General features: G+C 34.0%; 1 protein-coding gene across 1 annotated transcript in view; it reads left to right on the top strand.

Annotated features, from left to right (window-relative positions):
* The window catches only part of LOC120089105 (thioredoxin domain-containing protein 9 homolog), a 39454-nt gene that overhangs the window by 16266 nt on the left and 1209 nt on the right, over positions 1-21979 (top strand). The window contains exons 4-6 of the mRNA XM_039046528.1: positions 21397-21417; positions 21514-21572; positions 21851-21929. Of these exons, the coding sequence (XP_038902456.1) occupies positions 21397-21417; positions 21514-21572; positions 21851-21929 (159 nt within the window). The remainder of the gene's footprint in view (positions 1-21396; positions 21418-21513; positions 21573-21850; positions 21930-21979) is intronic.

The raw sequence follows: 21979 nt of genomic DNA, 5'->3' as shown, positions 1-21979 counted from the left end.
GATTAGGTTACATTAATCTCACTAGGATTGAGAGATTGGTTAAGAACGGACTTCTAACTGAGTTAGAAAATGATTCGTTTCTAGTATGTGGATCATGCCTTTGAGGCAAAATGACTAAGAAATATTTTACTGGAAAAGGTCATAGAGCCAAAGAACCCTTAGAGCTTGTATATTCAGACCTATGTGGTCCTATGAATTTTAAAGTAAGAAGAAGGTTTGAATATTTCATTACTTTTACAGATGTTTATTAAGGTATGAGTATGAAAAGTTCAAAGAGTATAAGACTGAAGTTGAAAATGCACTAAGTAAAACAATAAAAACACTTTGATCAGATCGAGGTGGAGAGTATATGGATTTAAAATTCCATGACTATTTAATGGAACATGGAATTATATCCCAACTCTCAGTACCTGGTACACCTCAGTAAAATGGTGTAGCAAAAAGAAGAAACTGAACCTTGTTGGACACAGTTCGGTCTATGATGAGTTATGTTTTATTACCTGACTCGTTCTGGGGATATGAAGTACAAACTGCAGCTTATATTTTGAATTGTGTTTCATCCAAGAGTGTTTTTGAAACACCTGTAGAATTATGGAATGGTCGTAAAGGTAGTTTACGCTATTTCAGAACTAGGGTTTCTCAGCATATATGCTTGAGGCTAATCCTAATATATTGGAATCTCATTCAAAATTATGCCTATTTGTAAGCTATCTCAATGGAACAAGAAGTGGTTACTTCTACGATCTAAAAGATAATAAAGTGTTTGTGTCAACAAATGCTACATTATCAGAAGAGGACCACATAAGGGAGCACAAACCATGCAGTAAAATAGTATTGAATGAGTTTTCCAGCAAAACTACTGAACCTTCAACAAGAGTTGTTGAAGAGCCAAGTACATCGACAAGAGTTGTTGATGTCGATTTATCTAGAAGGTCACATCCACCTCAGATGTTGAGGGAACCTCGACGTAGTGGGAGGGTTTTGAACCCACCTATTTGTTATATAGATTTAACAGAAACCCTAACCGTCATATCTAATGGTGAAGTTGAGGATCATTGTCATAGAAGAAAGCGATGGAGGATGTTGACAAAGATGAATGGTTCAAAGCTATGAATCTCAAAATGGAGTCTATAGGATGCCCCTCGAGTAGGCAACCCCCACATACCTCTACTTGCTGTAAACTTCTTTCCATCAAGCACCCAACTAAGGAAGTCAACTCGGCAATGTGGCGTCGAAGGCCACTTACCTCGTCGTCAGAATTTGCAACTTCGCTTTCAGACATCCAAGATTGATTTGGAAATCCTATCATGCTTAACTCACACAAAAAGAAAACAAATCAATGCAAAAGAAAACTTTAACTAAAAACTAACTACGAAGAACTAATTGGCGTCCCCAGCAACGCCGCCAATTTGGTAGGCCTAGAGTTTACTGTTGCCTGTAAACCCTTGCTACACAAATAAAATTTATAAATCACTAAATGAACTATTTATACTAATTGGTAGTACAAGCGACACGTCTGGGTCAAATCTTAGGGAAGCACGAAATATTAGTTCATCGAAGCTCGTTTTTAGTTAAAAAGGTAAAATGAGGGATTTGATGTGGATGAAATAGGAAAGTGTATAAAAGAAGTAAAGTACAAGAAAAGTAAAGATAGAAAAGCAACTAATTGAAATGTCTTAGCTCAGAGGGATGGATTCGCCCAATGTAATTAAGATCATTGAAGCAACATATGACTTAAACTCCTTGTTTATGCTTAGCCCAATTGATAGGAATCCCAACCAATGGTCCTAATTATCTAATTAATCGAAATGCATAGAAAAAAATCCGCTCCATACAAATTGATAAATTGCATTAAGTTCAAGTGATGATGCTAAGATGAGTGTTCAACTTCCAACGTCTAATAAAACATTTAATGTGGTTTCTCTCTAGGTCGATAGGACAAACTACTATTCATTATAGACAACAAATTGCAAGCCTAACTAACTTATTGCTTCCTTTGAGATTAACCTATAATTAAATGTCATATATTACAAGCCAATCTATAAGCATTCATATTACACAACAAATCATTGGACGTCAGTCAACAATAAAATCATGCAATTCATAAATGTAAAAATGGGACTAAAACCCATAAACAAGTTTGTATACATCATAAAATCAGAATTTCCCAAAATAACATTGAGTTTCTTCAAATCTCTAAGCTAATAATCCAAAATCTTACCTTCCCATGGAGGATGAGAAGGTACAATCTGGCATCTACTCGATTAACTACTCAGTGAACACCTAGAAAAGAAAGTGGAAGAGAGAAGAGAGAGGAAAATGGGCTGGAAGCCCGAATGTGGGTATCTCTTCTGCCCTAAATTGAAGAGAACGTTATATAGCAGTTGCCGCAGCATCGCGACACTGTGAGCCTCACGCGCGTGTCTGTTATAATCCGGAGCGTTGCAATGCTACATGTAGCATTGCAATGCTGCCCAGTTTCTTCACGAAATAGGCAGCTACTGCCTTGTAGCATTGTGCAATGCTCCGTCTTGGGGCATTTTCGTCCTTTCACGTTCTTTTGAAGTCTGATTGCTCAAATTAGCTTCTAATTGCTCGAAATTAATCCTGAACAACTTGTAGCGACTGATTGTACCTCAAAGATGCTCGATACCTATAAAATTAAACATAGTAACGACCTAGAACTAAGAAGAAGAAAATAGCACATTTTTTGTGCTATCATCTATGTACTTCAATTTAGTTTGAGATCTTGTACATCAACCTAATGGGGTAAAACCTATAGGTTACAAATGGATCTACAAGAGAAAAATGGGTGCAGATGATAAGGTGCAAACCTTTAAGGCTAGACTAATGGCAAAAAATTATACCCAGGTCGAGGGAGTTAACTATGAGGAGATTTTCTCACCTGTTGCCATATTAAAGTCTATCCAGATACTGCTATCCATTGCCGCATATTATGACTATGAGATATGGAAAATGGACGTTAAGACTGCTTTTCTAAATGACAATCTTGAGGACATCATTTATATGCAGCCAGAGGGATTCATAATCTAAGGTCAAGAGCAAAAGGTTTGCAAGCTTAATCAGTCCATTTATGAACTGAAACAAGCTTCTCGAACTTAAAACAAAAAATTTGATTATACAATCAAGTCTTATGGTTTTGATCAAAACGTTAATGAACCTTATGTTTACAAGAAAATCATCAATAGTTGAGTAGCTTTCTTGGTGTTATATGTAGATGATATCATACTCATTCGGAATGATGTAAAACTACTGACAGACATAAAACAATGGTTGACGACCCAATTCCAAATGAAAGATTTGGGAGAGGCACAATTTGTTCTAGGCATTCAGATCTTTAGAGATCGTAAGAATAAATCGCTAGCTTTGTCTCAAACATCATATATTGACAAAATACTTATCAAGTATTCGATGCAAAACTTCAAGAGAGATTTGCTAATTTTCAGGCATGAAATTGTTATGTCTAAGGACTAGTGTCCTAAGACACTTCAAGAAGTTGAGAAAATGAGATGGATCATCTATCATCGGTTGTTGACAACCTAATGTATGCGATGATATGTACTAGACTTAACATCTGCTATGCAATGGGGATAGCCAGTCGATGTCAATCTAATCTAGGATTAGATCACTGAACTGCTGTTAAAATCATCCTCAAGTATCTTAGAAGAATGAGGGACTACATGCTTGTGTTTGAATCTAAGGATTTGATCCTTACAGAATACACTAACTCTGATTTTTAGACTGATAGGGATTCTAGGAAATTCACTTCAGGATTAGTGTTTAGTCTTAATGGAGGAGTTGTAGTTTGGTGAAACACCAAACAAGGGGTGCATTGCTGACTTCACCATGGAGGCAGAATATGTAGTGGCTTGTGAAGTTGCCAAGGAGGCTGTTTAGCTCAAGAATTTCTTGACTCAACTAGAAGGAGTTCCAGACATGTCAAGACCTATCACCCTTTATTGTGATAATAGTGGTGTTGTGGTTAATTCCAAAGAGCCTAGGAATCACAAGCGTGGGAAACATACTGAGCACAAGTATCACTTGATTTGAGATATTGTGCATCGAGGAGATGTAATCGTCATGCAAATAGCTTTAATGCATAACGTTGCTGATCCGTTTACAAAAGCCCTTACAGCTAAGGTGTTTGAGGGTCACTTGGAGAGTCTAGGTCTACTAGACATGCCTCATTTTCTCTAGGACAAGCAAGAGATATTATTGGACGCGTATTGTATGCTCTAGTTTATTGTTTTTGTGTACATTATACTTATTTGTTCTTTCTTTTGTACATTCACTAGCTTTAAGACAAATAGGAGATACTTGGGTTGATGCCCCGAATCTCATGGGTCTTGTAGTTGTAACTGTATTGTATAAATAATATATTTATCTAATAAAATAAAGAGGTGTTTCATTTATCATTTAATTACATTTATCTACAGAAACCAATAAATTAAGATCTAGGGTTATTTTTGAAACTTAAACATGTATGTAGAAAACATACAAGCGGATCATGTTTAAGTGATAACCTAAATAAGGCTGGGTACCTTATCCTGGTGACACTACGAATACGACCTGATTTGTAGTTGTTACAATTGTTGTAAAGTGCTACAAATGATATGATCCTAATCATTCATGTGTAGACATGTGATGAGGGGTATTCTATATAAAGAGTTTGTGTAAGACCGAACCACGAAATGTATAGTCTCTCTATATAACACCATTGATAGATGGGACTTGCATTTCATCAGGATGGCCATTGGTGATTTGACCTGAATATTGAGTGAGTTATGAACTCCTGCATATGAAGACAGTCCTTTAACTTGTATGGGTGAGAGTGGCAAGTTTTGTCGATTCGATATGCCTATCATTTTAGGGATTCGTCTGATTAGGGACTTGAGAATACAGCTACACAAGAAGGCATTAACTTATTCTCTATAGTTGGCGACTATAGATAAATTGCTCCTTTAAGAGTTGATTCTGGGGCTTGAACAATGTGGCACCACATTCTCTTCTAGCTTAAGAGGGGTTTGGTCATAGTTGGACTACGACTTATTGTTCATTAGAGGGATCAGTTGACCCAGTTGTACTTATAAGCAACTTTTGAAGGGTCAACACACTGATGATTGGTCATATCCAATGGAAACAGAAATATATCTGTAGTGTAAATAGTGCAATTATCAATCTTTAGTGGAGTGACTGACAGTCAATGAAAGTTGATTAATTTTATCAAAGAGTTTGAATAATTAATTGAGTACCATTGGAGCTTCAAACTATAGGTCCATAAAGTCCCTTCTTAGAGCAATTGGGATAAAATGAGTATCAAATTAATTCGGATTAATATGAATTGTTCAAATTAATAAAGGAAATTATTTATATAAAATTGTATGAGATATAATTTGAAAGAGAAAAAAAAAGAACCTTAATATGAGTTTGATTCATATTAAATATTTGAGAGAATTTGTTTATATATATATAATATTAAATTAAAGTATATATATAAATTAAATAAAATTAGTTTTATTTAACTCCATGTATATTTTTTAATTACATAAAATAGGTTGTAACCTTTCATTTTCTTCAAATAACTTATAAACCTTTCATTTTCTTTAATAAATTCTCTCATTATTATTTGAAAGATGAAAAGAAAGGTTCTTTTATCTTCCACTTGTACTATTATAAATCCTCCAAAATGTGTTGGAGTTGTAAGGTGTTGAAAATAATGAAGTTGTTGAAAGTTTTGGAAAAGTTGTTGAAAATCATTCTCTCTCCAAGTTATTCAAAGAAGCCCACAAACTCTCTACGGTTCTCTACCCCAAGAATACCTAGGTCTCTATGTAGTGGTGTCTGTTGTTTTTTAACACTTGTTGCTGTGTTTTTTTTTATTGTTCGTGTTCAAAGTTTTTGGAAAAGAAATCGTGAAGAGACTAGTCTTCAATGGTACGTTTTCCGAATCTTTTCTTTTTCTTAATTTCTATATATCTATGTATGCTTAATTGATCATGTGTATTATATTTCTATCACATATTCTTTGCGCATTATGTAAAATTAAAATTAGGACACGATCTTTTCTACAATGGGTACTTGCGTATACTTTCACTTCAGGAGCCACTAATCATGTTTATACTTCTTTATAAGAAACTAGTTCCTAGAAGCAACTTGAGGCTGGAGAAATGACTCAACGGGTTGGAACAGGCAAAGTTGTCTCGGCAGTTGCAGTAGGGAGCATGGAGTTATTTTTTGAATCAAAGCTTATATTGTTAGACAATGTTTACTATGTTCCTAATTATAAGAGGAACTTGATTTCATTTTCATGTTTGATAGAACAATCTTATAATATATCGTTTATTCGTGATAAAGTGTTTGTCTTGAAAAATGGTGTTGATATGTGTTATGCAACATATGAAATCAACTTATATGTACCAAGGTCATTAATCTCTAAAATGCTCCATAATGTTGAAATGTTCAATACTACAACCACACAAAAATTCTCATCTTTGACATCTAATACTAGATCATATTAATCTCAATAGGATTGAGAGATTGGTTAAAAATGGACTTATAAACGAGTTAAAAGAAAATTCTTTACCAGTATATGAATCTTGTCTAGAAGGAAAAATGACAAAAAACCCACATTTTTCTGGAAAAGGTTACAGAGCCAAAGATCCTTGGAGCTTATACATTCAAACCTTTGTGGTCCGATGAGTGTTAAAGCAAGGGAAGATTTTGAATACTTTGTCACTTTTGCTGACAATTATTCTAGCTATGGGTATGTTTACCTAATGCAACATAAGTCTGATACACTTGAAAAGTTCAATGAGTATAAGGCTGAAGTTGATAATTTATTAGATAAAAGAATAAAAACACTTCAATCAGATCGAGGTGGATAGTACATGGATATAGGATTCTAGAACTATATGATAGAACATAAAATCACATCTCAACTCTTAGCATCCAGTACACCTCAACAAAATGGTGTATTAGAAAGGAGAAACAGAACCTTGTTAGACATGGTTTGATCCATGATGAGTTATACTCCTCTACCTATCTCATTTTAGGGTTATGCAGTGGAGACTACAACATATATTTTGAACCAAGTTCTGTCAAAAAGTATTTTTGAAATATCTTTTGAATTATAGAGAGTTCGTAAAAGTAGTTTACGGCATCTCAAGATTTTGGGGTGTCCAACACATGTGCTTGTGGAAAATCCAAAGAAATTGGAACCACGTTCAAAATTATACATCTTTGTAGGCTACTCCAAAGAAACTAGAGGTGGTCTCTTTTTTGATCTAAAAGAGAATAAAGTATTTGTACTAATAAATGCAACTTTCTTAGTGGAAAACCACATTAGAGAACATAAATCAAGGAGTAAAATTGTATTAAATGAACTCACCAAAGAAACTACTGAAACTTCAACAAGAGTTGTTGAAGAAGAAAACGCTTCAGCAAGAGTTGTTGACATTGCTTCATCGAGTCAAGCACATCTTACTCAAGAGTTGAGAGAGCTTCGTCGTAAATGGAGGGTTAGAACCCAAGCTACTTGCTATTTGGGTTTAACAGAAACTCAAAATGTCATACAAGATGACAACGTTAAGAATCCATTAACCTACAAGTAAGCAGTGGTTGATGTTGATAAGGATGAATGGATTAAAGCCATGAATCTGGAAATGGAGTCTATGTACTACATTTCTATCTAGCAACTTGTAGATAAACCTGATGGGGTTAAACCTATAGGTTGTAATTGGATCTACAAGAGGAAAAAAGGTGTAGATAGAAAGGTGCAAACCTTTAAAACTAGATTAGTAGTAAAGGGTTAAACCTAGATAGAGGGGATGAACTATGAGGAAACTTCATCGCATATTGCTATGATAAAATCTATTTGGATTCTCTTGTCCATTGCCACATATTATGATTATGAAATATGGCAAATGGATGTCAATGGTGCTTTTTTTAATTTTATTTTTGAGGAGATAATCTACATGTCTCAACTAGAAGGATTCATTAAGCAAGGTCAAGAGCAAAAGGTTTGCAAGCTAAATCGGCTCATCTATGGATTGAAACAAGTATCTCAATCTCAGAATATAAGGTTTGATACTGCGGTCAAATCCTATGGCTTCGATCAAAATGTTGATGAACCTTGTGTTTACAAGAAGATGAACAATAGTTCAGTAACATTCTTGGTATTGTATGTGGATGATATCTTACTCATTAGGAACGATATAAGTTTTCTTACCAAAATAGGAATGACTGGCTACTCAATTCCAAATGACAGATTTGGGTGAAGCACGGTTTATTCTAGGGATCCATATCATTAGGGATCGTAAGAACAATTCTCTAGTCTTGTCTCAAGCATCGTACATTGACAAAATGCTTGTTAAATATTCGACGTAGAATTTCAAGAAAGGTTTACTACCTTTTAGACATGAAACTATTTTTCTAAGGAAAAGTGCCTAAGACACCTCAAGAAGTTGAGGAAATGTGATGGATTTCGTATGCATCTGTGGTAGGTAGCCTTATGTATGTCATGCTATGTCTAGGCTCAACATCTGCCATACAGTGGAAGTTGTCAGTAGATATCAATCCAATCCAGGTTTTGATAATTAGACAGCGGTTAAAGCTACTCTCAAGTTTCTTAGGAGAACGAGAAACTATATGCTTGTGTATAGGATTTGATCCTTACAGGATATACTGACTCTGATTTTTAGACTGATAAGGATTCTAGGAAATCCACATCAGGATCAAGATTCACTCTGAATGGAGAGGCTATAGTATGGTGCAACATTAACCAATGATGTATTGGGGATTCCAACGATGGAGGCAGCATATGTAGCTGCCTGTGAAGCTGCTAAAGAAGTTTCCTGGCTCAAAAAATTTCTAACGGATTTGGAAGTCCTTCCAAATATGAACTTGCCCATCACCTTTTATTGTGATAATAATGGTGCAATGGAAAACTCCAAGAAGCCTCAAAGTCATAAATGAGGAAAACATATTGAGCGCAAGTATTATCTCATTAGCGAGATTGTGCAACGGGGAGATGTGATCGTTACACAGATAGTCTCGGAGCACAATGTTAATAATCCATTTACAAAGGCTCTTCTCACGACTAAAGTTTTTTAGGGTCACTTTTAGAGTCTGGGTCTATGAGATATGAGTCATCTAATCTAGGGCAAGTGGGATATTTTATTGGGTATATTGTATGCCCTAGTTTATTGTATTGTATTTGATATTGTATATCCCACTCGCTTTAGGATAAGTGGGAGATTGTTGGATTTGGTGTCTTAAATCTCATATATCTTGTAGTTTGTAAAAACAAATAATATATTTAATAAAATAAGAGGTACTTTATTAACATTTAGACTGCATTAATTCAATTCAATAAACTAAGATTCAAGGTTATTTTTGTTGGGTTGTATGTCTTAAAACTTGCCAATTGTAAATATTAAATATATTCTATTTGCAATAAAGATATTATTGAGGTTTATTCAGTAAAATTGTTATTGAATATGTAAATTGCACTTGTGAAGACTAAATTCAATAAATTAAGATCCATGGCTATTATATGAATACTTGGACTTTATGTGGAGTTATAAAGATGGATCAAGTTCAAGTAAATAGCCAAAAAGGTCTATAGTAAATGAATAAGGTTGGGTACCTTATTCTGGTAACACTATCGATGCGGCCTACTTCGTAGATGTTACAATTATTGTAAAGTGCTACAAACAAAGTGATCCTAATTCGTTCATGTGGAAACATACGAGTGAAGGCGTCCCATGCAAAGAGTTTTATAAGAACGAACCAAGAAATTAGTCACTCTTACTTTATAACGTTGTTTACTGTTTAAGAATGACTATTTTAAAGTGATGACCTAGGTAACTTAACCTTAATCCTGAGCTAACTATAAACTCCTGTTTATTTGAGATTATCCTTAGATTTGCATGGGTGAGGGTTGGCTCAACAGCGCCGACTCAATAAGCCTCCCATTTCAAGGGTAAGGTCAGGTGGATAGCTAGGAACATAGGGTGTAAGATGGAATTTACTCCTACCCGCTTTTAGGGATAGTAGAGAGGTTGTCCCTTAAGTACTGACTACGGGTCTTGAACAAGGGGCTCCAATCTTTCATTGGTCCGAGAGGGACTTGGTTAGTTGATTTGATCACAAACTAATTGTTCATTAGATGGTCGGTGGAACTTAAGGAATAAGAGGTGATCTTGGGGGTAAAACAGTTATTGACCTGGCCATTATTACAAACAACCTGTGAATGGTCGACTTACTGATTACGGTTAAATCAAGTGGACAAAAATATATCTACAGTGAGGGTAGTGCAACTACTGAGCTCTAGTGGAGTGACCTGATAGCTAACAAATGTTGATTAATTCGGTTTAAAGAGTTTAGCCGATTAATCTTAGATCGTTGAAGCCCATGATTTGTAGGTCCATTAGGTCCCCCTATTAACTCACAAATATAATAAACCCTAGAATAGAGTGATGAGTTTAATTTGAACTTCAAATTCGAATTAAGGGAATAAGTAATTATATGTGATATAATTACATGTTTAATTACCGAATTAAATGAAATTAGAGAATTGAATAATATTGAAATTCAATTTAAATATTAAACTACATGAATCATGATCATGGAATTGATATTTTTTAATAATTTAATATTAGAATTAAATTATTTTAATTAATTAAAACCGTTTAATTGATTAAATCAATTTTAAAAATTGAAAATTTGAATTTTGTGAAAATTGAAATTTAGAAAATCAATTTTTGTTTTGATTTAATTTTTAAAAAATTAAATTAAAATCTAATTTTAATGAAAATTCAATTAATTGATGTTAAATCAATTTTTAATAGAATTGATTTTATATTTAAAAATTGGATTTTTCAATAAGTGGGTTTATCGCACTTTAGTCACCCAATTCCACTTCAAAATCAAGTAGGTGTCGTCAAAGTTTTATGCAATTAAAACTGCATGAAAAGCTTGAATAAAAGCTGAGTTTTTCAGCTGTGATAGCCATGCAAACAGTTGAATGTTGCTAAGATTTTGATTGTTTGAAGAAGTGTTCTTCTCCAAAATACAAAAACCAGTCTTCTCTTCTTCAGAATTCCCTCAATTTCAAACTCATTTTGGTTCCCACAAATCAATCTAAGGTCCAAAGAGAATAGTAGGGAAGATCTTTTGGTGGTCTACATCTTGTAGCTGAGGAGATTGAAGTTGATTTTGAAGGTTGATGTCTTCAAAAGTGAGTTTTTTTTAACCCTCTTTTTATTTGATAAGCATGCTTCATTAGATGTTAAAATTGATGAATTAGAGTGCTTAATGATCTAGAATTTTTTCGCTGACTACTTGTTAATTCCTAAAATTTTATGTAACTTAAAACATATATGTGGTTGACATACAGGTGGATCATATTTAAATAATAACCTAAATGGTCTGTAGTAGATGGATAAGGTTGGGTACCTTATCCTGGTGACACTACGAATAAGACCCACTTTGTAGTTATTACAATTGTTGTAAAGTGCTACAAATAATCTAATCCTTATCATCCATATTGAGACATGTGAGCAGAGATATTCTATGCAAAGAGTTTGTATAAGACTGGACCACGAAATAAATAGTCTCTCTATATAACACTGTTACTAGAAGAAACTTATATTTCACTAGGATGACCATATGTGACTTAATCTTAATCCTGAGTGAGTTGTGAACTTCTACTTATGAGGATCATCCTTTGATCTGTATGGGTGAGAGTGTCTATGTTAACCGACTCAGCAAGCCTACTATTTTGGGGATTTGTCCGAGTACGAAGCTGGGAACACAACTATATAAGATGTAATTCACTCCTTATCGACCTTAAGGAAAGTAGATAAATTACTCCCTTAATAGTTGATTCTGGGTCTCTCACTGGACTGAAAGGTGTTAGTTTAAAGTTGAACTATAAACTGTTTGTTCACTAAAAGAATCAGTGGTACTTAAGAAGTTAGATATAACTACATGAATAAAACGGTAATTTGACCTAGTTGTAGTTATGAGCGATTTGTGAAGGATCAACTCACTGGTGATTAGTTATATCCATAGACATAGAAATATATATGCTGCGCGAAGAGTGCAGCTATCGGTCTTTAGTGGAGTGATCGGTAGTTAATAAACATTGGTTAAATTAATTAAAGAGTTTAATTAATTAATCTCATATCATTGGAGTTTCTAATTTATAGGTCCACTAGGTCTCATTGTTAGCTTGCTAGAGGATAATAATGAGGAATGATTTGAATGGCTCAAATCACTTGAAGAAATTTTATATTAATATGATTAATATATAATGTGGTTAATTATAGATGTGATCTATAATCCAAATTATGTAAGAGAGAAATATTTGTATGAGATTCAAATATTGAATTCATGTGAATTAAATTCATGTAGAATTATAATGTTAGGGAGGTGTATGCATATTAATATGTGATGTTTATATGTTAATTGATTAACTATATATTAAATTATATTTAATATATGATTATTTAATTAATTAGTTCTAAAGGTGGAAAAGAAAATTTTGGAGAAGGGTTAACCCTTCTCCATATAACTACATCTTTATAGACCATTTACGGCAAGAGGTTTCATTTTGTAAAAAGAAACCTAGCCTCCACACCAAAATTTCTTTCTACTCTCTCAACAAATTTTCTCTACATCTTCTTCTTCCAAGTGTTAGAGACCGAATAACAAGGTTACTCTTACTTCCTTTTACTTCTTCTTTAATAGCATGCTTAAATTTGATGTTTATCCTCTATTTTTGTGTAAATTGTTTACTGTTTTTGTTTGCTATAATATCGACTTTGAAATTGTACCGCGATCACATGCTTCCTCGAGATTTGATTCCCTTCATTAAACCCATAGTCTTTTAATTATAAAAAAAACCATAGCACTCAAAGAAGACAAAAAAAAAAAAAAAAAAGAAAAAAAAAATCCCACAATGGTTAATTGAAAGCAAGTGGTGGAAAAAAAACTGTATTTCAATCATCGTTTGTCATGGGAATGTTAAAATTTGATGAAAATAAAATGTTTCCAATAAAAGACACATTCAAAAGTTTGTATTGTTTTATTTTTGTTTTTGTATTTGAATCTCTTTGGTCACTTTTAAAAGAGATAGCATCGATAAATTTTCATCAATTTTATAGACATACCATTGGCCATTTATGAAGACATCTCTTATCATAAAATATGGTTTGGATTCATTTAAATGTAAAATATATATATATATATATAAGATAGCTAATTGATGTCTATTGATGACAATCACGGTGGCCAAGTGACGACAATCATTGGTTGTCACAGAGGTCGAGGACTGATGATTATGATGGTCAATGGGGCCTAACGATGGTTGTTGTTGATGATCACGAGAGACCACTAATAAGAGTTAGGAGAGTTAATTGAGAATTTTCTCAAATCTTTTCGATAATTTTATTTTAGGGTCGACTGGATAAATGGCCAAAACCATTTTTGTAAAAATGGGAAAATGACTAAATCTACTATTTTTTTTAAAATCTCTAAATGGAAATATTTACCCCTGAAATCAAATCTGGTGTATTTTAAAAATAAATCTAATAAACTAAAAACATGTTGGGATTGGTGTCCTAGTTCTCTCGGTGGTCTCGTAGTTTGTAAACATATTGCTATTAATAAAATAAATGTTATTTTATAAGTATTTACTCAAATCCAATAAACTAAGATCCGTGGTTATTTCATGTAACTTAAGCATGTATGTGGAGACATACAAGTGGATCATGCCTTAAGTAATAACCTAAATGGTCTGTAGTAGATGGATAAAAGAGAGATACCTTATCCTATTGACACTACGGATACGACCTGCTTAGTAGATGTTACAAGTGTTGTAAAGTGCTACAAATGGTTTGATCCTGACCATTCATGTGGAGACATGCGAGTGAGGTATTCTATACAAAGAGTTTGTATAAGTCTAGACCACGAGATAATTAGTCTCTTTATATAACGCCGTTGATAATTGAGACTTACATCTCACTAGGATGACCATAGGTGACATGACCTTAATCCTGAGTAAGTTGGGAACGCCTGCTCATGAGGGCGGTTCTTTGATTTGTATGGGTGAGAGTGGTTAGATTTCCAACTCAACAAGCCTACCATTTTGGGGATTCGTCTAATTTGGGAATTGGGAACTCATAAGACGGAATTTACTCTTTCCCCGAAGCAGGGGTAAGTAGATAAATTACTCCTTTAAAGGCTGATTCTGAGTCTTGAACATAGTGGCCACATCCTCTCCTAGCCTGAGAAGACTTAGTCATAGTAGGACTATGACTTATTTTTCATTAGAGAAATCAATGGTACTTAAGGAGTTAGATGTAACTACACGGGGCAAAACGGTGAATTGGTCCAGTTGTACTTATGAACGATTTGTGAAGGGTCATCGCACTATTGATTGGTCATATGGACACAAAATATATCTGTAGTGCGAAGAGTGCAGGGGTCTTTAGTGGAGTGACCAACAGTTAACGGATGGTGGATCTCGTGATTAAAGAGTTTAATCAGTTATTCAGGTACCGTTGGAGCTTCAAGCTACAGGTCCATGAGGTTTCCTTGGTAGCTCAATGAGTTCAAGTTGAGAATAAGATTTTGGGTTAATTTGAAGTATTCAAAATAACCAGAGAAAATTCAATTATATATGATATAATTGATATGATATATTATATATATTAATTGGAGGAATTAATATGAATATGATTTATATTAAATACCATAAAATAGAAAAAGAACTATGGTTGAATGTTTCATATGATGAAATATTAAAACTATAGGTTATAAATATAATATGATAAGTTGGTTATTATATTTATTTATAACATATTAATTATATGATAATTAATTATTCTTTTTCTCTAATAACCGAATTGAGTGGGAGGTTATTGGAAGTTTTATGGTAACTATGAGATAAAAAAGAAAATAGTTTTCCAAAAATTGAGATAATGATTCATTCGAAATAATCTCACAAAAAGACTATCAAGTAAAATTGTTTTACTAAACGATAGTATAGAGAGCATACACGATCGAGTTATGAGTTTACTATACGATAGTTACTCCCTTACTCTGAAGAAACTCTTATGCAAGAGTACCTCTGAGCGGAAGCGGATCTTTCTAATTCATTGTGATAGAATTTCAACAAATACATTCACACATACAAATATGCATTAACAATAATAAATTACTGGCATGCTTAAAGGATGAATAAACAAGAGACTGAGAGAACATATCAGTTGAAGACTTTCTTCACTTAAAATTCTCGCTCTCTCTACGAACGAACTCCTCACGCTAGAACGTCAGGTAATTGTTTAGCAACTCTCCCGCCATCTACCACGAACGGCTTCGCACGAACACTAAGAAATAGGGACGACACCACCACTTGGAGCCCTCAGTATTCTCGGAGTGAGAATCCAAAGGGTGGGCTTTATTCGGATTTGTGAGGAGGAAAGACAATCGTGTACAAAGATCAAGCAAGTGGGAGAAGTGAAGGACTATCGTATAGTCGGGTGCTTGATCGTTTAGTGCGAGATACACGATCAAGTAGTAAAAGCTAGGCGATCGTCTATACGATTGTTTAGTTCAGCTCAAGCGCTAAGCGGTCGTCTAGGAAATGGTAAGCGATTGTTTAAAGAAAAGGCACGCGGGTGTATGATCGTTTAGTAAACAGTAAGCACTATCGTATAGGCTCTCAAGTACTATACGATCGATTGCTAATCACACCGTGAGCGATTATACACCTATCATGCAAAATGAAAACTATTTTCATTTTATTCTTCAGTTACTAAAACTTACTTGAAATTCCCACTAACGCATGAATTCAGAGAAAACGGTGGGCAATTATCTCATAATCGTCCAATTAGTAAAATAATAAATATAATCATATTTTATTCATAACCTATAGTTTGATATCATATATCAACCATAGTGTTGTCTCCTCCACTATCTAATTTCCTCCAAAATAATGTATCTCATACATTTAGTCAATCATATCATATATAATTAACCAGTTCAATTATATCATATATAATCAAACTCTCTCTTGTCAATTTGAACATTTCAAATTGACCGAAAAACTTATTCTTAACTTGTATCCAAGCTACCAAGAGGACCTTATGGATCTATGGATCGAAGCTCCAACAGTACGTGAATAGCTGACTAAACTCTTTACCCATGAGATCCACCATCTGTTAACTGCTAGGCATTCCACTAAAGACCGACAGTTGAACTCTTCTTACCACAGATATATTTCTGTATCCATCAGATATAATCAATCATGAGTACAATAACATTCACAGATGCTCGTAAGTACAACTGGGCCAATTTACCATTTTGCCCTTGTAGTTACATCTCACTTCTTAAGTACCATTGATCCCTCTAATGAACAATACAACATAGTCCAACTATGTGTGAACACCTCTCGGGCTATGAGAAAGTGTGTGGTGCCGCATCGTTCAACCCCGGGATCAGCCCTTAAGGGAGCTATCTATCTACTTACCCCTACTTCGGGGAAAGAGTGAATTCCATCTAGTGTAGTTGAGTTTCTAGCTCCCAAATCAGACGAATCCTCAAAGTGGTAGGTTTGAGTTGGCGGCCTGGCCACTCGCACCCATGCAAATCAAAGAACCGCCCTCAATGGCAGGAGTTCCAAACTCACTCAGGATTGAGGTCATGTTACCTATGGTCATCCTAGTGAATTGAAGTCTCTGTCATAAATGGCGTTATATAACGAGACGTTAACACTTCGTGGTCAGGTCTTATACAAACTCTTGTATAGAACGCACTTGTAACTATTCTACAACGCTCGCATGTCCCCTACACGAATGATGAGGATCAGACCATTTGTGACAAGTCACAACACTTGTAACTATTCTACAACGCGGGCCGCATCCGTAGTGTTACCAGGATAAGGTTTCCCTCCTATATCCATATACTACAGACCATTTTGGTTATCACTTAAGACATGATTCACTTGTATGTCACCACATACATGCTTAAGTTACATAAAGACAACCAGGGATTTTGGTTTATTGGTTTGTTGTAAAGCAAATAAAAATCTAATATGAGCAAAACCAAGAAGTGAAATAAATATCATATATTATATATCACAAGCATTCGTACAAATTGTTTACAAACTACAGGATACGAGACTTGAAGGCATCATCCCCAACATACTCATTGTTACACGATCGAGTAGCAAAGTCTATATGACAGGCTTCATCTTTCTAAATATTCGAGTATTTCGTATGTACGATAGACAACATTCATCTTCCACTTACTCGATCGTTTACTCAATCGTCTACCTCCTACTTTCCTCAATCCAAAATCATACAGAGTCCACAACTCCTGGATTCTCACACCGAGAATATCAATATAACCATTGTGGTGGTATTCTAATTTCGTTCGAGGATCGGGTTGGACTCAATTGGGATCAAGGTTCATTTAGACATTTGTTGAGATCGAGTTCTAATCGTTGTGTTCGAGTTCATACTGATTGAACGATTTGCTGAACGATCAAGGGATACTTGAAGAAAGGTTCTTGCATACTCTATCCCTTGTATCTTCATTTATAAGTAGCATGCTGTAATTTTTTATTATGCATAATCGTTTCTGTGTGGACTGTAATTGTTGTGTTCTTTCTTAATGTGATTTGGAACGATCCGCTTCTACTCATTAGATATCTATTTAGATTTTCTTCAAAGATCTAATAAAATCTAAACTACCCAAACCTAAAACCTAAGAAAACATAAAACTAAAGAAATACACTCTACTTTCGGTGGCTATTAATTTCCATCAACCTTATACATTAATCTCTCCTTGAAAAACACAGTACTATAAAATAGTCTTGAACTAAGAAAAGAGTCACAATTTAACTTTTTTTTAATCATGGAAATACTACTAAAGAAAAAGGAATTAAGGTAAACAAAACATACATACATTCTAAATATGAAAATTTGGCTCAGAGTCGAAATTGCCGGTTACATTTTTTCTAGAATGATCTATAATTTCATCAAATGATTGATTTCTTGAATGAAGGATTCCAATTCATAACCTATTTTGCAATAAATAAAAATAAATAACAAAATGGTAAAGAAGAAGTAAACTCCATTGAAATGATAGAGAGTAACCGGGTCATGGTCATCTTGAGGGAGCAAGTGAATCATCGTCTAGTTTGGATTCGACTTTGGGATAAAGAAGCTTTTGGAGCTTGGGCAAGATATTAGTAAGCTTGCAGATTAGACGAATAGAAGCATTTTTTTTTCTATCAACAAATACCTAGAGTTAGAGATTAGAATACACAATTAAAGATTAAAGTTATATTAGAAAAGGGAGGAAGCATAACAGAAGAAGCTTTTCTTTTTCATGCTATGTTGCTGAGTCGATTGCAATCCAAAGTACGAATCTGGACAACATGAACCATCGGTAGAAGGGTAGAATTTTTCTTTCTCTTTTATAAAAATCAGAATTGTGTTAGATTGCAAACGAAAGAAAACTCATCGACAGAGAGAAAAATGTAGTGGATTTCGCTAAAGCATTTGAGGCATAATTGAAAACTAATTAGGAATATGAAGCCCTACCCATCTGCTATAAATCAAAGAATTCAAAAGACGCCCATTTTTTCAAGGGACGACTGCAAGAATGACCAAAATAGAACATGCATTTTGAAAAAAAAAAGGTCATAGTTGCCTTTTATTGTATAAATGGCCAAAGACTAAATTTAGGATGTTTTTATGGAAAATAACTGAGATAGTCCTATTCAAATCTCCTAAATCCGAGCAAAAATTAATTAGTTAAATGACTTCAAAATTTTGAGGATGTGATGGGTATATTTAAATCAAAAAAATTTTAAATATAGATAAAAACAGTAACTTAAATTTTGCTAAATTTTAAGGTATAATTTGAAATTAACCAATGAAGTTTCAATAAACATAGACAATAAGTATATATATCTAATAACAACAAATTTATACATCTAGTCCCTGAAAAATATCATGTATATGAGAAATTAAGATATGGACTAGTGAAATTGAGATTAAGGAACCATCTACATATAATATAACACCAAAATTATACATTTGATGCCTGAAAATAGTGTATTTGAAAAATTAAGATCTTATGAGATTCTACAAATAAACATCTCGATATATTCACTAGGGTACATCAAAAATCATCACTAGAGTACATTGAAAATGAGAAAGTAGTCAAAGCACAACCCACCCACCCCGCTCATTTGTTCATTAAACCGTTGCTTGTTTACATAGTTTCTACATTGTAAAAAGGTGTTTGTGTTCTTACCTCTCTTTTTCGAGTGTTCCTTATTCCAAATTTCTTTATTCCATCTTTGGAGAAGCATTCTACATACTATTTAAAACACTGTGGAGACTTATTATACATAAAATATTCATCAGACTAAGTCTTACAAATAACTTATACTAAAAAGTAGATAAAAATTCATCAATTTTTCCCCACACAAATACCTTAGCAACATAAAATACCTTATCCTAAAAAGTAGATAATGATGGTGTGGACATTCAACGTGCGAAAGCAATTAAGATCTTAAGCACTTTAATTCCATCAATTTTAGCAAGAAACATGCAAGTTCAAAACATTTTAGAAAATAGGGTTTCGGTATTATACCTTTATAGAATCCTCATTCAGCTGTAATTTTAGTTGAATTCTTCACTTCGATACTTAGGACTACTACTTCATCTTATACTATCCTCTAGGACCTTAGATTGGGTGGTGGAACCCAAAATGAGAGATCAATTGAAGGGATTTTTATTGGAGAGTTATCTATCAAAACCCTTATGAGAAACCATTTTTCTCATCCGAATTTTTGTAGAAGGCCACCCATTTTTTCTCAAATTTTTCTTCTTTTATGGAAGATATACATGAAAAGTTGGAGTTAACAACAAAATGACACTTCATCCCATGCACTTTGAGTGGGAGAGGTGTTGAAATAGTGTGATAAGTGGGAAAAACCCATTATCTTCTATTTACCTATTTTGAACTTTTACGAAATTGAAATCAAAATGAATTTTAAAAACAAAATTCATTTCTTTAAATTAGTTTTATCTAAAATTAATTTAATTAATTAAAATAATTTAATATCAAATATTAAATTCTAGAAACACCAATTCCTCAAACATGAATTTCTATTAATGTAATTAATATTTAAATCATATTTAATTCTTCAACTCTCAAATTTCATTTAATTCGATAATTAAACGTTTAATATATCACATATAATTAATGATTCTCTTAATTCAAATTTGAACATTTCAAATTTTCTCATCACACTATTCTAAGGTTTAATCCGTTTGTGAGCAAGTGAGGGACCTAATGGACCGACAGATCATGAGCTCCAACGATCTAAGATTAATCGACTAAACTCTTTAACCTAATTAACCAACATTCGTTAGCTCCCCTTACTGCTGTTATATTTCTGTCCACTTGATATAACTATAATCAGTAAGTCAACCTTTCACAGGTTGTTCGTAATAACGACTAGTCAAAAGCTGTTTTACCCCCGAGATTACATCTTGCACCTTAAGTCTCATCGATCCTCTAATGAACAATTGATTTATGATCCAATCACCAAATTGAGTCCCTCTTGAGCTAATGAGAGGGTGGGGCCCCTTGTTCAAGACCCGAAGTTAGTACTTAAGGGAACAATCTCTCTACTATCCCTAAAAATAGGTAGGAGCGAATTCCATCTTGCACACTATGTCCTCAGTTATCCACTACAAGAATTTTGGGCTTTAACGTTGGTTGGAAAAAGTGAAACCATATGTATAATGTCAGTTTTGTTTTTTTAAAAAAAGTGGATCTTTAAACCGACATTAAAGATCTACTTTTCTTTTTTCTTAAAAAAAAAAAAGCTATTCCCCCCCATTTTTTCATTTCTCGATTCAACCCCCCCCCTCCCCCCAATTTTTTTTCATTTCTTTTCTAAACCCTATTTTCTCCATTAGCCACCTCCTCCCTCCCATCGTCGTTCTTGCTCGACTTTCATCACCACGCCGCTTGCCGTTCCTGCTCGCCGCTTGCCGATACATTCTAATTTGTTTCCATATGGTTTCAAGTCGGAGATATGTGATCCTAAGCCATCAATTTTAAGTTATTATAAGAATGAACATATATGTGGCCGCCCTTTAGGTCTTCAGTTTAACAAGAAGACAGGCGATTTATATATTGCAGATGCATACTTTGGGCTGATGAAAGTCGGACCGGAAGGAGGTCTGGCAACATCTCTTTCAACTGAAGCAGAAGGAGTGCCATTCAAGTTCAACAATGATCTAGACCTTGATGAATAAGGGTATGTGTACTTCACAGATAGCAGCACCACCACTGAAGGTAAGCTATTGTGATTTTCTCTTGCTAATTATCAAAAGACCATAGATGCTTCCTAATAATATTATGGTGGTTTTCTAGTTGCTCACCACTTTATAGATGAGGGTTATGTCAAAATCAAAAGTAAAACTTGTTGATCAACAAAGAGCAGAGGAATGGTAGATCTCCTTTATGTTCATTTGTAAAACTTATGGTGTTCTTCTTGTTCAAGACAACATTGTATTCTATTCTTATAAACCAAAATATCAAGTTGTTATGACATTCAGTAATTTGGTTTAAAATCTAGATTAATTAGACTAATTCCGAGACCATTCAAAGGACTCTTTGGCCTTTGTGATTTTTTTTAGTTTTCTTGCTGCTTGTTTCTTAAGTCTGATTTCTAAGGCCAAAGAGTAGAAACCTTCTAAGAGTTCTTATACCTATATTTCTTGTGCAGGAACTTCTTGCAGGTAGTTTTTTCTACTGAGAACACTGGGAGAGTTTTGAAGTATACTGTTGCTACAGGAGAAACCACTGTTCAATATTGTTTTGGTTGATGTTGGGATATCGATATAATATTAATACA

Source organism: Benincasa hispida, chromosome 10, assembly GCF_009727055.1.
Source record: "Benincasa hispida cultivar B227 chromosome 10, ASM972705v1, whole genome shotgun sequence".
Lineage (NCBI taxonomy): Eukaryota > Viridiplantae > Streptophyta > Magnoliopsida > Cucurbitales > Cucurbitaceae > Benincasa > Benincasa hispida.
This window is presented reverse-complemented; position numbering and strand designations above follow the sequence as displayed.